The sequence below is a fragment of the Anarhichas minor genome, unplaced genomic scaffold, assembly GCF_050575085.1.
Source record: "Anarhichas minor isolate MPS153535 unplaced genomic scaffold, ASM5057508v1 ptg000014l, whole genome shotgun sequence".
Lineage (NCBI taxonomy): Eukaryota > Metazoa > Chordata > Actinopteri > Perciformes > Anarhichadidae > Anarhichas > Anarhichas minor.
This window is the reverse complement of record NW_027466460.1, coordinates 15,124,659-15,138,519: the sequence shown is the minus strand read 5'-3', so window position 1 is coordinate 15,138,519 and position 13,861 is coordinate 15,124,659. Positions and strand designations below refer to the sequence as shown.

General features: G+C 44.9%; 1 protein-coding gene across 1 annotated transcript; it reads left to right on the top strand.

The window, feature by feature from the left end:
- Window positions 1–566: 566 nt before the first annotated feature.
- On the top strand, window positions 567–12,962 carry xpo1a (exportin 1 (CRM1 homolog, yeast) a). Its single transcript, XM_076091755.1, has 25 exons — window positions 567–1,144; window positions 2,081–2,213; window positions 2,419–2,520; window positions 3,032–3,104; window positions 3,208–3,269; window positions 3,358–3,402; window positions 3,493–3,674; window positions 3,893–3,941; window positions 4,043–4,162; window positions 4,483–4,611; window positions 5,950–6,108; window positions 6,734–6,916; window positions 7,067–7,205; window positions 7,360–7,541; window positions 7,686–7,842; window positions 7,985–8,148; window positions 8,241–8,375; window positions 8,483–8,666; window positions 9,618–9,724; window positions 10,115–10,309; window positions 10,421–10,589; window positions 11,025–11,159; window positions 11,294–11,453; window positions 11,851–11,947; window positions 12,387–12,962. Exons 2-25 carry the CDS (start codon window positions 2,088–2,090, stop codon window positions 12,531–12,533), a joined length of 3,201 nt encoding a protein of 1,066 aa, XP_075947870.1. The 5' UTR covers window positions 567–1,144; window positions 2,081–2,087; the 3' UTR covers window positions 12,534–12,962.
- The last annotated feature ends 899 nt before the right edge of the window (window positions 12,963–13,861 follow it).

Sequence of the window (13,861 nt, the reverse complement as noted above, 5' to 3'; positions counted from 1 at the left end):
ACCACATTTGGAGATACGTGGTTTCCACTTGACAGGAAGGGTAAATGTACAAAAATACAATATTTAGCGCTAAGATGTAGTTTTATTGCACATACAAAGAATTTGACATTTAAACAATCAACACAGTGCAAAATACAAGACATGATTTAAAAATATAAACATATTAAAATTTACAATAAAATATAATAATAAGACTATATCAAAACAAGTATATTATTAGTGTCATGTGGAGTAGAAGTACAAAGTAGCATAAAATTGGTAATACTCAAATACCTCGACTGTGTCCTTGAGTACAGTACTTGAGTAAATGTACTTAAGTACTTTCCACCACTAATTTAGGTTATGAATCATTGTTCAGGACCTGTGTGATGTTATCAGAGGTCAGACAACACAAAGGGAGGGAGGCTGAGCTTGATTGACAGCTCCACCCAGCCTATGACACCCCAGTGACAACTGCGCCAGTGCGACCAATCAGGACACTCGATGGGCGGGTACATAGTCCAAATTTTACGCGGCGCGCGACGGGGCCGAAACACCACCGAGAATGAATATCCCGGTCTCAACCGGTTTCAACCGGTCCGTGGTTGGAAGCATGAGCTTAGAGGAAGAGCATTAAAAAACATCTCAGCTCTCCACAAACAGTGTGCGCGAATAAATAGAGTCAGAAAATAAAAACGAGACTCTTTTTTTTTTTTTTTACTTTACGTGATTATGATGACCGCTCAAAAGTGGGACTCCGTGAATCTGGTGTTGTTAGCTTAGCTTATATTACCCAGCAGGCTTGCAATCATCATTGACTTTTACCATTAGCACGCTAGGTTGCTATTAGCCCAAAGAAAAGATGATGTCTAAACTGGCTTGAAGACGAGAAACAATAAGCGGAACGATTTTAACACGTCGACCAAGAATCGATAAGTATCCTAGATAACGGTGTTTTTTTGTTTTTTTAAGAATAAGCTCCGTTGGTTGTCATCTAGGCTAAGCTAGCATTAGCTTGTTGCTATCGGAAGGTTAGGAGCAGTCTAAGCGCGTGTGCCATGAGATAATAACGCGACACAGAGGCTTAATATTCCAGTCTTCGTAAAGTACAAGTCTACATCTGTTAAGCAACACTTGTTTTTCGACGAGCGGACCTTTACACAAGGTAAGTTTAATGGATCAACTGTAACCTAACTTACCCAGCGCGGGGCTAACGTTAGCATCCGTTAGCGACACAAAAAAGAAGTATTGTGGTGTTTTTTGTCTGGGGGATAACTTTGACGGTTACACAAACTAAACGTGACACATGTGGCTTTGTAGCCGTGGACACTACTGCATCTACGCGATCTGTGTTTTCCACGCATTTTAATTCAAACAGTCGTAACAACTAGTCGGGTTGTATAGCGAACGCGCCTCTATGTGCCCCGTTGGCCACGTGGGGGCGCTGTTTTCATCTTTTTGCACGTTTATGGTGTGGTTCAATGGGTTTTGTAATTGGACCACGAGGGCTGAGTGTCTTGACACATTTTGGCCAAACGAGAATAACTCGTTTTCTGATTAACCTCCACAAACATACACATGCCACTTTAATAAATATACTCTTATTTGTGTATTTACCATATTTGTATGTTTTATTGTACATTTCAATATGTTTCTATTTTTAAATCACGAGAGACAGACAGACACACAGCGGTTGTGGTTTCAACCAAGAGGAGCTTCAGTACATTACTATGTTTCTATTTTTAAATCATGTCTTGTATTTTGCACTGTGTTGAGATCTAGTAATACCACATAACAAGTGGCCTAAAAGTTCTGCATACTGAAGTGTACTCGAGTCAAAGTAAAGAAGTATTAACATCAAAATGTATTATTGGAATATTAGCATTGATGCATTCATGAAAGCAGCATTTTAATGTTGAGGTGGGCATAAATGTAACTACTTAAGATAACGTTATGTTGTTAGATTTGTAAGAAAACAATAATATTCTTTAAACTGATGATCATGTGTTTTTGCAGTTGTGTATGTTTCAGTCGTACCTGTGTTGCTGTGACCAGGTGCTGCTGTGGTTGAAGTCTAAATACTTTCTCCTCCTCTCATCAGAAGCTCTATGCCAGCAGAAATGACGATGTTGGCCGACCACCCAGCCAGACAGCTGCTGGACTTCAGTCAGAAACTGGACATCAACCTGCTGGACAATGTCGTCAACTCCATGTACCACGACATCGGCTCCCAGGTGAGGACCAGCTCCTACTCACTGTGGTCTTCACATGTAGTCAATGCAAACCTGTGGCATTTTATTATAGGCGTGGTTATATGTAACCACGCAGCCACCGGAGGAGGTCGTGTTAAATGTGGTGTGTAAATGTGGGGAAATGTACCTGAAGTTGATCTTTTAGAGTCATGGCTCATAACGGGATTGCTGTGTTGCTCTCTTGTAGCAACGAGTGGCCCAGGAAGTTCTCACCAACCTGAAGGACCACCCAGACGCCTGGACGAGGGTCGACACCATCCTGGAGTTCTCTCAGAACATGAAAACTAAAGTACGTACCCTGACGAAAGCTCCCAGCTCTCGTCAGCTGCTCGTTGAAGCTCTCGGGGCGACTGTAATGATGTGAGCTGATGTTTATCAGCTGATCCACATCAGGCCAAGGCTTTGAGGGCAGTGAGGTTGTGAGCATTAACTCTGCTTTAGCTCAGCTGTACTTACTGGATTGTCTCCAGCTAACGGAAGCTCACTGTGTTTAAGTCTGCGGTTATTATCTGCAGAACTATTTCCATTTTTGCTGCATCCGTGCTGTCTAAATGTTGACTTTCTCTTGTTTCCATTTGTTCAGTTTTGATGGCTTTCAATGCTTATGCTGACTATTCACACGTATACCACAGCTGCTGCTGCTGCAGACATTTTGGTTATTTAAAACATCATAATCCATGTTTAACATCACCAAAGAGACGTTGCTAATACGATATGGTGGTTATTACCCTTCCCGTTTGTTGTTAAATGGCTCTTGATGTAGAGAATGCGTCTCTGATGCGTCTCTCTCTTCCTCTCAGTATTATGCTCTGCAGATTCTGGAGACGGTCATCAAAACGCGCTGGAAGATTCTCCCCAGAAATCAGTGTGAAGGTCAGTTTAACGACATCAGATGAACGCGTTATAACGAGGCTTTCTGCCTTTCAGGGGAACACTTTTTTCTGTTTCCATTAATTTCTCTTCAACATATTTTCAGGCATCAAGAAGTATGTTGTTGGGTTGATCATCAAGACTTCTTCTGATCCTGCAAACATGGAGGTGAGGTACCACCGATGTAAGAAGCGGCACTTTGTACATGAACCTCGTTCTGCCCGATGCTGACGTCACTGTTTTTTTTTATTTGCAGAAAGAGGGAGTGTACATTTCAAAACTCAACATGATCCTCGTACAGGTAAGGAACACACACACACACGGTACAACATGACCGACGTGATGTGACGAGGCTGCTGACGCGGAGCTCTTCTTGTCTGGACTCCTTTAGATCCTGAAGCAGGAATGGCCCAAACACTGGCCCACCTTCATCAGCGACATCGTGGGCGCGAGTCGGACCAGCGAGAGCCTCTGTCAGAACAACATGATCATCCTGAAGCTGCTCAGCGAGGAGGTCTTTGACTTCTCCAGTGGCCAGATGACGCAGGTGAAGGCCAAGCACCTCAAAGACAGGTGAGCGCTGACATATTCTCATGTGAAGTCAGGAGCTGTTGTAGCTCGTTAGTAGAAGTGTGGGCCGTTCTCTGAGTCCCGAACGTGTCGACTTTTGTCTCTTAAATCAATTCAAATTAAATTCCCAGCTGTGGCACGGTTAAATGGGCAGATTTAGTCTAAGTCCAGTCTAAGACGTGACTCCACCGTCACTGACGACCTCGTTCTTTGTCTTTCAGCATGTGCAACGAGTTCTCCCAAATATTCCAGCTGTGCCAGTTCGTGATGGTAAGACGAGCTGGACTCCAGACCCAACGGTTCTCAGCATCTCAGTGTCGGTAAAAACCACAATCTGTTCTTATATGCACCTTTCTTCTTCTTCTGTGTAGGAAAACTCCCAGAATGCCCCGCTGGTCCACGCCACGCTGGAGACTCTCCTCCGCTTCCTGAACTGGATCCCTTTAGGCTACATCTTCGAGACCAAGCTCATCAGCACGCTGGTCTACAAGGTAAACCAGCTCACACTCAGCCAGTGAAGCACAACCTCCGGGGAAGCATTTCTGTCATTATCCAAAAACAGAGTGATGTCAATTTATCTGTAACGTGGCTCACAAATAAGTCAAAAACACACATTTAAATTAATAAAGGTTTTCTACTTCTTAAAAGGAGTAGAGCTGACACCAACAAAGTTCTATCAGTCTGCAGCCGGGGCTGTAAACACTGAGTTCTGTTCAGAGAGAAACAAAGTGCTGACTAACTAAACCGTCACTAGACGATGACTCGGCAGTTCGGCGCCGACCTGACTTGTTTGTTTTTCCGCGCGTTTCAGTTCTTGAACGTGCCCATGTTCCGCAACGTGACGCTGAAATGTTTGACGGAGATCGCCGGAGTGAGCGTCAACCAGTACGAGGAGCAGTTTGTCAACCTGTTTACCCTCACCATGTGCCAGCTCAAACAGGTACACACACACGCACAATCATTTTGAGTGGTGCTCATGTTAATTGCACTTGGTATGATTACACACGAGCACAATTACATGAGCCCACTCTGTTGTTATTATTACACACAAACATACACTTTGTACAAACCGCCTCAGTTTCCTACCACACACACACACACACACACACACACACACACACACACAGTACTTAAAGTCTGCAGGCAGCACAAACTCTCCAACTTGCTGTGAGCCTGTTACACACACACACACACACACTACATTGAAAGCTGCAGGGGAAAATTCCAAAAACAAAAGCACATGAGTGTAACTCTCTGTATAGTTTGTCTTTGTTTGTTCAGAGGGAGAGTGACACACTTCCATACAGCTTACTGTATATACTGACACGCCTACCTCTGTGCCTGTCTCTCTATTAATTAATGCATTTCTGAATGAAGAATACTTTTACTGCGTGCAGAAACTCATTTAACACCCATGTAAGTGTGATCAGGCCCACGAAAGCAAACTTTATTCATGAAGCACTCTTCAAAGTTAAAGTGCTTCAGAGGAAAGAGTGCGAAAGAGACAAAAACCAAAGAGATAAAGTCCACACATGCACGCTAAGTGATAAAATCAAGAAACACAAGATGTTTTCTACAGATTGGAGCTGATGTGGCTCCTCTGAGATTCTTCAGTGTAATATTACTTCTATTGTTGACCAGTTTCATATTGCAGATCAGCATCAGTCGGCACAAAATACATGTATAACAAAACATAATAAATATGACTCGTCAAACATTCAGACTATCTTTAAGATCACGTCGTCTTTCTGGAAACAAATCCTAATCTTCACAAATAAACCCCGTGTATTTACCATCAGCATGAGCACACACACCACACACCCACACACACACGCATTCCTCACCAGGTGGATGTAAACAGCTCCACCTGCCTGCAGCTGCCGTCATTGTGACAGTGTTGGAGGGAAATGATCTCGGTGGAGAGATTTCTCATAGATGATGTTTGAGTGAAGCCGTCGGGTCTAAAGCGCCATGTTTCACTGAAGAGTAATTTCATTTAACTACTTCATTGTGATGAAAACATCTTGACTCTCAGTTTACTTACCAGATTCTTCCAAAGCCTTTAACCCCCTCGGGGTCGTTGTAGTTTCTACATCTGCTGTGAGATGAAATGGATTTCATGGGTGGTCTCATGGCTCATAATCCCATTTACAGTAAATTCAACATCCTCAAACTAAACACACTGCGGATGCAATTATAGCAGAACAAGTGAGACATGAAGTCTGAATAAATAAAGGTGAGTTCTTGATGTCGTGTTGTTTGTCCTTCCCGTGGTCAGATGTTGCCTTTGAACACAAACATCAGACTGGCGTACTCCAACGGGAAAGACGACGAGCAGAACTTCATCCAGAACCTCAGCCTCTTCCTCTGCACCTTCCTCAAAGAACACGGCCAGCTCATCGAGAAGAGGCCAAACCTGCGAGAGACGCTCATGGAGGTAAGACGCCGAGACGTTGCAGAAGGAAACGGCTTTCGCGGTTTACTTTCATCGCCTGGAAGGGTGAACTTAAATGCAGATAAGAATCTGGTTTAATAAACAAACCTACATCTTTCAGCCGGTGGCTTGAGGGTTGTTTGAAAGAAACCTCCCCCTCACTCGTTCCTCGCCTCATGTCGTCCTGATTACACCGTTACAATGACAGACATTTGGGACCAATTAACGTGGGAAAGGCCTCCTTCCCTGTGGCTGTGTGTCCACTTTTATAAGTACTTGCTCTGAGAGAATCATCTCAGCAGCAGACGGAGATGTTTCAGAGCGGACCAGAAGAGTGTTTACTCAGGAAAAGAATGTTAAATAGATATTTTATAATCCCAGATGTTGCCAAGTAGCAAAAATAAGAGCATATGGTCGCTACAGATGTGCATGGAAACTCAAGTGTTTAATGTTAAATACATCAGACATTTTCACCACGAGCTTTATTTGTTTTCATTGCTCTCAATGAACAAACAGTGATTTTTAACCTGCAGTCTTCTGTGTACCAGAATAAGTAAACTGCTTGTACTCTTAGCATATAGTAAGACTGACTCATATGACCTCACCACACTCTGGCCTCGCCCCCCAGGCCCTGCACTTCATGCTGCTGGTGTCGGAGGTGGAGGAGACGGAGATCTTTAAGATCTGTCTGGAGTACTGGAACCACCTGGCAGCGGAGCTCTACAAGGAGAGTCCTTTCTCCACCTCCAGCACCCCGCTGCTCTCCGACGTCCCGCCACGCCGACACCTCTACCTGCCTGTACTCTCCCAGGTAGGTGTTCACACACAATGACCAGCCACAGACCTACAGTCCAGAACCCAAAGATATAACATTTACTGCTGCACAAAGTCTCTTAATTTAGAAGTTGAATGTATGGATCACACCTCGTCACGCAGCTTATTCCTCCTCCTCTTGTTGAAGGTGCGTCTGCTGATGGTGAGCCGCATGGCCAAACCAGAAGAGGTGCTGGTGGTGGAGAACGACCAGGGCGAGGTGGTCAGGGAGTTCATGAAGGACACGGACGCCATCAACCTCTACAAGAACATGAGGGAGACTCTCGGTAAGATAATAGCGAGAGAGGAATTCACATTTTTTACACTGTTTAATAACCACGATAATTAGACTCATGTCAACACGGCGCACAGAGGAAGTAACATGACGAGCTGAGTTATTGCATGTAGAAGTATCCACCATGTCTCTCTGTGCACCTACAGTTTATCTGACCCATCTGGACTACGCCGACACCGAACGCATCATGACGGAGAAGCTCCACAACCAGGTGAACGGCACCGAGTGGTCGTGGAGGAACCTGAACATGCTCTGCTGGGCCATCGGCTCCATCAGCGGGGCGATGCACGAGGAGGACGAGAAGAGGTTCCTGGTCACGGTCATCAAGGTGAGACAAACTGAATGATATTATATCGCAGTGTCCTTCTACAAGCAGAACTTAGTTAGGTGTTGGTCTGTGTGGTTATAGACACAGCAGCTGTTTGTGTTGAGCTGAGACCAAGATTAACGGTGTTTGTGTTTGCGCACTCAGGACCTGCTTGGCTTGTGTGAGCAGAAAAGAGGGAAGGACAACAAGGCCATCATAGCGTCCAACATCATGTACATTGTCGGCCAGTATCCTCGCTTCCTTCGAGCCCACTGGAAGTTCCTCAAGACTGTCGTCAACAAGCTGTTTGAGTTCATGCACGGTGAGAAAAAACCCAAATCCTCCACGCAGGTCTAATCCGACCCTTTTGCTTCGATATTGAATCTCACTTCACGCTTTCCACCTGCAACACTCTAAAAGTTCCACCGTTGAGTTGTCGATTGACGTTGTTCTTCATAACTCAGAGACCCACGACGGGGTGCAGGACATGGCGTGTGACACCTTCATCAAGATCGCCCAGAAGTGCCGGCGTCATTTTATCCAGGTTCAGGTGGGCGAGGTGATGCCCTTCATCGACGAGATCCTCAACAACATCAACACCATCATCTGTGACCTGCAGCCACAGCAGGTCAGTCCCGTCTCTGAGCTTCCTTTTTCCGATGACGTGTGTTAAAATGTTCCTAACGAGGGTCAGAGTCATACAAAGGCATGTCTCTGCAGGTCCATACGTTTTACGAGGCCGTTGGCTACATGATTGCAGCTCAGACGGACCAGACCGCTCAGGAGCGTCTCATAGAGAAGTACATGCTGCTTCCTAACCAGGTGTGGGACAGCATCATCCAGCAGGCCACCAAGGTGAGGACAGCAGACGATGACGAGCAAACGCTTTCATCTAGTTCCGCCTGTCGTCCACGTTTGTTGAAAATGTCTCCGTATGCTGAATTGTGGACTCTCTGCTGCAGAACGTGGACATCCTGAAGGACGCGGAGACGGTGCGTCAGCTGGGCAGCATCCTGAAGACGAACGTCAGAGCCTGTAAAGCTGTCGGACATCCCTTTGTTGTCCAGCTGGGACGAATCTACCTGGACATGCTCAACGTCTACAAGTGTCTGAGTGAAAACATCTCCTCTGCGGTCCAGACCAACGGTGAGTCCCCGTGTGTTCAGCTGACTGGCAGCGAAGGCAAGGAGCCGGCCATCTTTTATAGAAACATGATTTAGGGCGCTCTGGTTGGAGTAGAGAACGAAGCTTATGATTCACAGAATGAGCTTCCTGTCTCTGCTCTGACAACATAATTAAACTGTCGAGACTCACAGCTTTTATGAGCGTGTTTAAGACCGGGACTCCGTCCAGCTCATTTCACCCAATATATGAGGGAGAAATCTCTCATTCTACTTGAGCCACGATGAAATGTCCTGACAAGGTTTTCTAATCATAATATTAATAAAATGAATTCAGCCTTGCATGCCTGTAATAAATGCTGTTAGATTTACATCGATTCTGTGACATTATTCGTACTCTATATTGTATAATTCAAAGTTAATCTAAAAGATGAGACGTTTTTACAGTAGAACTTTTCTGCTTTGAAGAGCTAAGCTCTTTATTTAGTTCAGTTTGTGTGCTTACATTCTCCCAGAGAAGTCCGTCATATACATGAAGCTGGTGCCTCGTTTTCATTTGGTCGTCTGTCAATGGCGTCCTTTCCCCCTTTGCACATGTCAGCGTTGTCATAAAGTCACATTTGTCCCGTTTTAATCTTGTTTTCTGCAGAACGTGTCAAGGGAAAAAACCCTCAAAATATATAACAATAAATTAAATAGAAAAATATGAATAAGTCCACGTTTAGCTTCACTTTACTGCAGATAGATGAGTTAGAGACTAGCGGGTGAACATAGTGGAGCATTTAAAAAAGAGGCTGAATATCGGAGAGAACATGACTCTAATAAATGAATGCTGCTCTGCATCTGCTGGATGTGTAAATACACAAGTTCACTGTGTCCACCTGATACGTCGATGTTGTGTTCACTTGTTTCCTCCGCCCCCAAATGTCCCAAAATAAGAACAATCAGTTAAGACTGTCGTTAACGGTTCCTCCAGGTGAGATGGTGACCAAACAGCCTCTGATCAGGAGCATGAGGACGGTGAAGAGAGAGACACTGAAGCTGATCTCAGGCTGGGTCAGTCGCTCCAACGACCCTCAGATGGTGAGTGTTTTATTTAAATCTGTGTTTATAATGGATTCATTTCAAGCAGCACACAAAGCATCCTTTGTATTAACGAAGCGTTGCTGCTACGGCAAAAAGAAAACTGTTCCACCAGTTGTGGAATTATGCAGCGATTGCACAATGGAGTCTACGCAACCTCCGCTAGCGTTGGCTGTTTAGCTCCGTGCTGTCGGCCGCTCGCTGTGATTACTCTGAGCTGCATGCTTGCGAATGAATTACAATATCAGAAGTGTCTGAACGAATGCTCACGGATTATTTAGGACCTGCTGTCGTGACCGATGACGAGCTTTACGTCTTCGTAACGTCACGAGTGTGAACGTAAACTTTAAAACTCTGCGTCTTCAACATGTTCATGCTCTGTGGTTCCAGGTAGGAGAGAACTTTGTGCCCCCCCTGCTGGAGGCGGTGCTCATCGACTACCAGAGGAACGTCCCGGCGGCCCGGGAGCCCGAGGTCCTCAGCACGATGGCGACCATCGTCAACAAGCTGGGAGTGCACATCACGGGAGAAATCCCCAAGATCTTTGATGCCGTCTTTGAGTGCACATTGAACATGATCAACAAGGTGTGTTTGCGTCATTTAATCACACCTGGTATCAGGGGAAGTCTCTGAGAAGAAATGTTGAGTTAGTTAGTTAATTAAAGCCTTTAACTCCTTGTTGTTTTGTGAAATCAGGACTTTGAAGAATTCCCAGAACACAGAACCCATTTCTTCTACCTCCTCCAAGCCGCCACCTCCCAGTGCTTCCCAGCCTTCCTGTCCATCGCCCCGGCCCAGTTCAAGCTGATCCTCGACTCCATCATCTGGGCCTTCAAGCACACGATGAGGAACGTGGCCGACACAGGTGTGAACTTGCATCAGATCGTCTCGTTAGAAAAGTTAGATGTTAGTCTACTGGACTGGTTCTGCTTTTTATAGGAAACACGTAAATATATGGAAACAGCTGTTTCATGGTAACTTTAAACATTTAACACATGCTAATGTAGTTTTAAATGATGGCAAAAGATAAAAAGTACCCACTTAAGTTTTATCTTTAGACAATGTTTCAGTTTGACCAACATCTTCCTGCTGTCTCTTTAGATGGGAGACGTCACCTGAATAATAAAACATTATGATTAGTTATTTATTCGTAAGAATTGATGTTAAAACACACTCGCTTATTTTTTTATATTCTAAAATCAGTCATTTTATCACAGACAACTGACACTAGTTGGGTTAAAGTGTCGGCGCTGCAGATGTTTTCACATCTGTGCTGGTCTAATGAGCGTGTCTCCTGCAGGTCTACAGATCCTGTACACTCTCCTGCAGAACGTGTCTGGAGAGGACGCAGCAGCACAGAGCTTCTACCAGACGTACTTCTGTGACGTCCTGCAACACATCTTCTCTGTGGTCACCGATACCTCTCACACTGCAGGTAAACACACAACGTCCTGTTTGTTTGTTTCAAATATGAAGTTTGCTCAAATGTATTATGGCCATTGTAGGTAAATGAATACATATGTTGTGAAACATAACTAATGACGTCATCCACTTACTTCCTGTCCACAGGGCTGACCATGCATGCCACCATCTTGGCCTACATGTTTAACCTGGTGGAGGAAGGGAAGGTCAGCGTCGCGCTGAGCGCCGCCAGTCCGGCAAACAACCAGGCGCACGTCCAGGAGTACATCGCCAACCTGCTGAAGACGGCCTTCCCCCATCTGCAAGAGTAAGTGTTGTTACACTGAGCTCTGCGCTGTTTGTGTGTTGGTTCATGTTTCCCCTGTTTGTGATGCATTTCTGTGGAAGAATTTCACACAAAAACATGGAGATAAAAGGAATAATTTAATATTTACAATACACCAGAATGCATTTCAAACACATTGTGAGTGAAGGCTTTAGCTTGTAGTCCTAAAACACAGAAGTGAGTTCCATCCTCACATTCTAGAGTTTTCTCACTTGTACACGTTGATTTCTGCAGAAAACAAGGTCTGAATTGACTGAGAGTCTTCTGCTTTGCCCCACAAAACACGTTACACCCATTAATATGGCCGTCATATGGCTTAAAGCTGTGCTTCAAAGGTTAGCGTTGCGTAGCCCTTTCTAATTGAGTTTCATGTCTGCAGCGCCCAGGTGAAGGTGTTCGTCACCGGGCTGTTCAGCCTGAATCAGGACATCCCCGCCTTCAAGGAGCACCTGAGGGACTTCCTCGTGCAGATCAAGGTGAGTTTCAGGAGCAGGCTCCAGTACCGCAGTCCACAAACTATCTACAGTCTGTGGTTAAAACCGACATATTATTGAAGCTTATTCAAGGTGAAACCTGTGCTTCATTTTGGGAAATTGGCAGCGTGAAGGGGTTTTTGGTCGTCAGTTGTCTTAGACCTTCTCAAACAATGAAGCAGCTGTCTGCACTAAAGGAGTCACTTTTACTGAGAGAAAGAGGAACTTAGAAAGTACAACTCTTCATTTAACAAAGGGAGCAACTCTTTGTCCATGTAGGGACTTCATTCATGTTTGTAAATCAATCTAATCTGATTGGAAGTGCTTGAAGCCTGCGTCACAACTCAGGTTATTTTAAAGTGGAGGCTTTGTGGAGAGTTTGTCCAGCTCGACTCTCTGGTGCCGAGCGCTGCTGAGTCTTTTTGCTCGTGTGGTCCTGCAGGAGTTTGCTGGCGAGGACACGACGGACCTGTTCCTGGAGGAGAGGGAGACGTCTCTGCGCCAAGCCCAGGAGGAGAAACACAAGCTCCAGATGTCGGTGCCGGGCATCCTCAACCCGCACGAGCTGCCGGAGGAGATGTGCGACTGAAGTAGCAGCAGCGACCGGCGTGTACAGAAACGGCTCTGAAGGGAGGAAAGGGGGGGGGAGAGTCGAGAGAGAGAGCAAGGACGCTGCCTGTTGATAAATTGTTTTCTTTTCGTGTGTGTGTGCGCGTGTGTGTGTGTGTGTGCGTGTGTGTGTGTGTTTTGAAAAGAGAATGAGGGGACAGAGGAAAGACCCCAGCACTCGGTTGTACGTCGACCAAATAAATGTCAATATGTAAATGAGAATTGTCCCCCCGACCCTCCTCAGCCCTGGTGCGGATTCTTCATCTTTTTTCCTTTTTTTTTTTTATTTTTCCCCTACAACTTATTTTATACAACGATGTTTTTCTGTTATGTGTGTAACATGCCATGTTTTGTTAATTCTGTTGCTAATTAAAGCTTTGTTTGGCCATACGGTTATTTTACACCTGCATGAAGTTATAAGAATTTCAGGTTATTTTTAATCATTCTTCACCTCCTCTGCTATCTGTTAATATGTAATATATATAATGTTGAATCACTTGCGATGGTAAGTCGACAGGCTGCTCTGGTTTCTGAAGTGCCGCGTGCATGGGGCAGGACGAATGTGACGCTCAAGGGGTAGACGTGTACTTCCTTGCTTCCTTGTCTGGTTTTGGTTTGCCAGTGTGTTTGTTTCTTTTACTCTGGCTCTCTGAGTCGGTGAGACCGCTCTGCGTTTGGATGAGAAGGCCGTGTGCATATCATCCTGTTTGTAAAGCTGTCTTAGTACTCTGAGAATATAAAGTTGGCTATTTTTACAAAAAAAAAAAGTGTGTGTGTGTGTGTGTGACTGCTTCTTTAGCAAAGCTCTGAAGGTTATGGGAAACCTGGAGAAGAACAGAAACGTTACAGCTCTGCCTCCAGGTCCTGAGCGCTTATTGCAAATGACGCTTAATGTCAAATTTTCCAAAAACCTTTTAAGACTGAGTTAACATTTGAGGAAACTTCCCAAACTGGAGGGCGGAGGAGTCAAACATGGCGTGAAACTAAAGTTGAATAGAACATATAGACTGGCTTTGTCCCAGCGCCACACAAAGAGAGCAGTAACTAATATGACAGCATTACAGGAAGTGATGGAACTTAATAACATTGTTATTGGTTCCACTAATGGGACAAAATGTCTCCTGTTAAAGGTCTTTGTATCGAGAGACATGCGATAATTTACTCCATCAGTTCAGCTTTAACTGCATTTAAAATAGTTTGATCGGTGCAGTGGTGTGCAGACGGACAGGGGATGAGGATCCAGACAAACACTGTGGGGTCCCAGGTTTGACATGAAATGAGTGAAGTTGGACATGGCAGGTTTGGTTC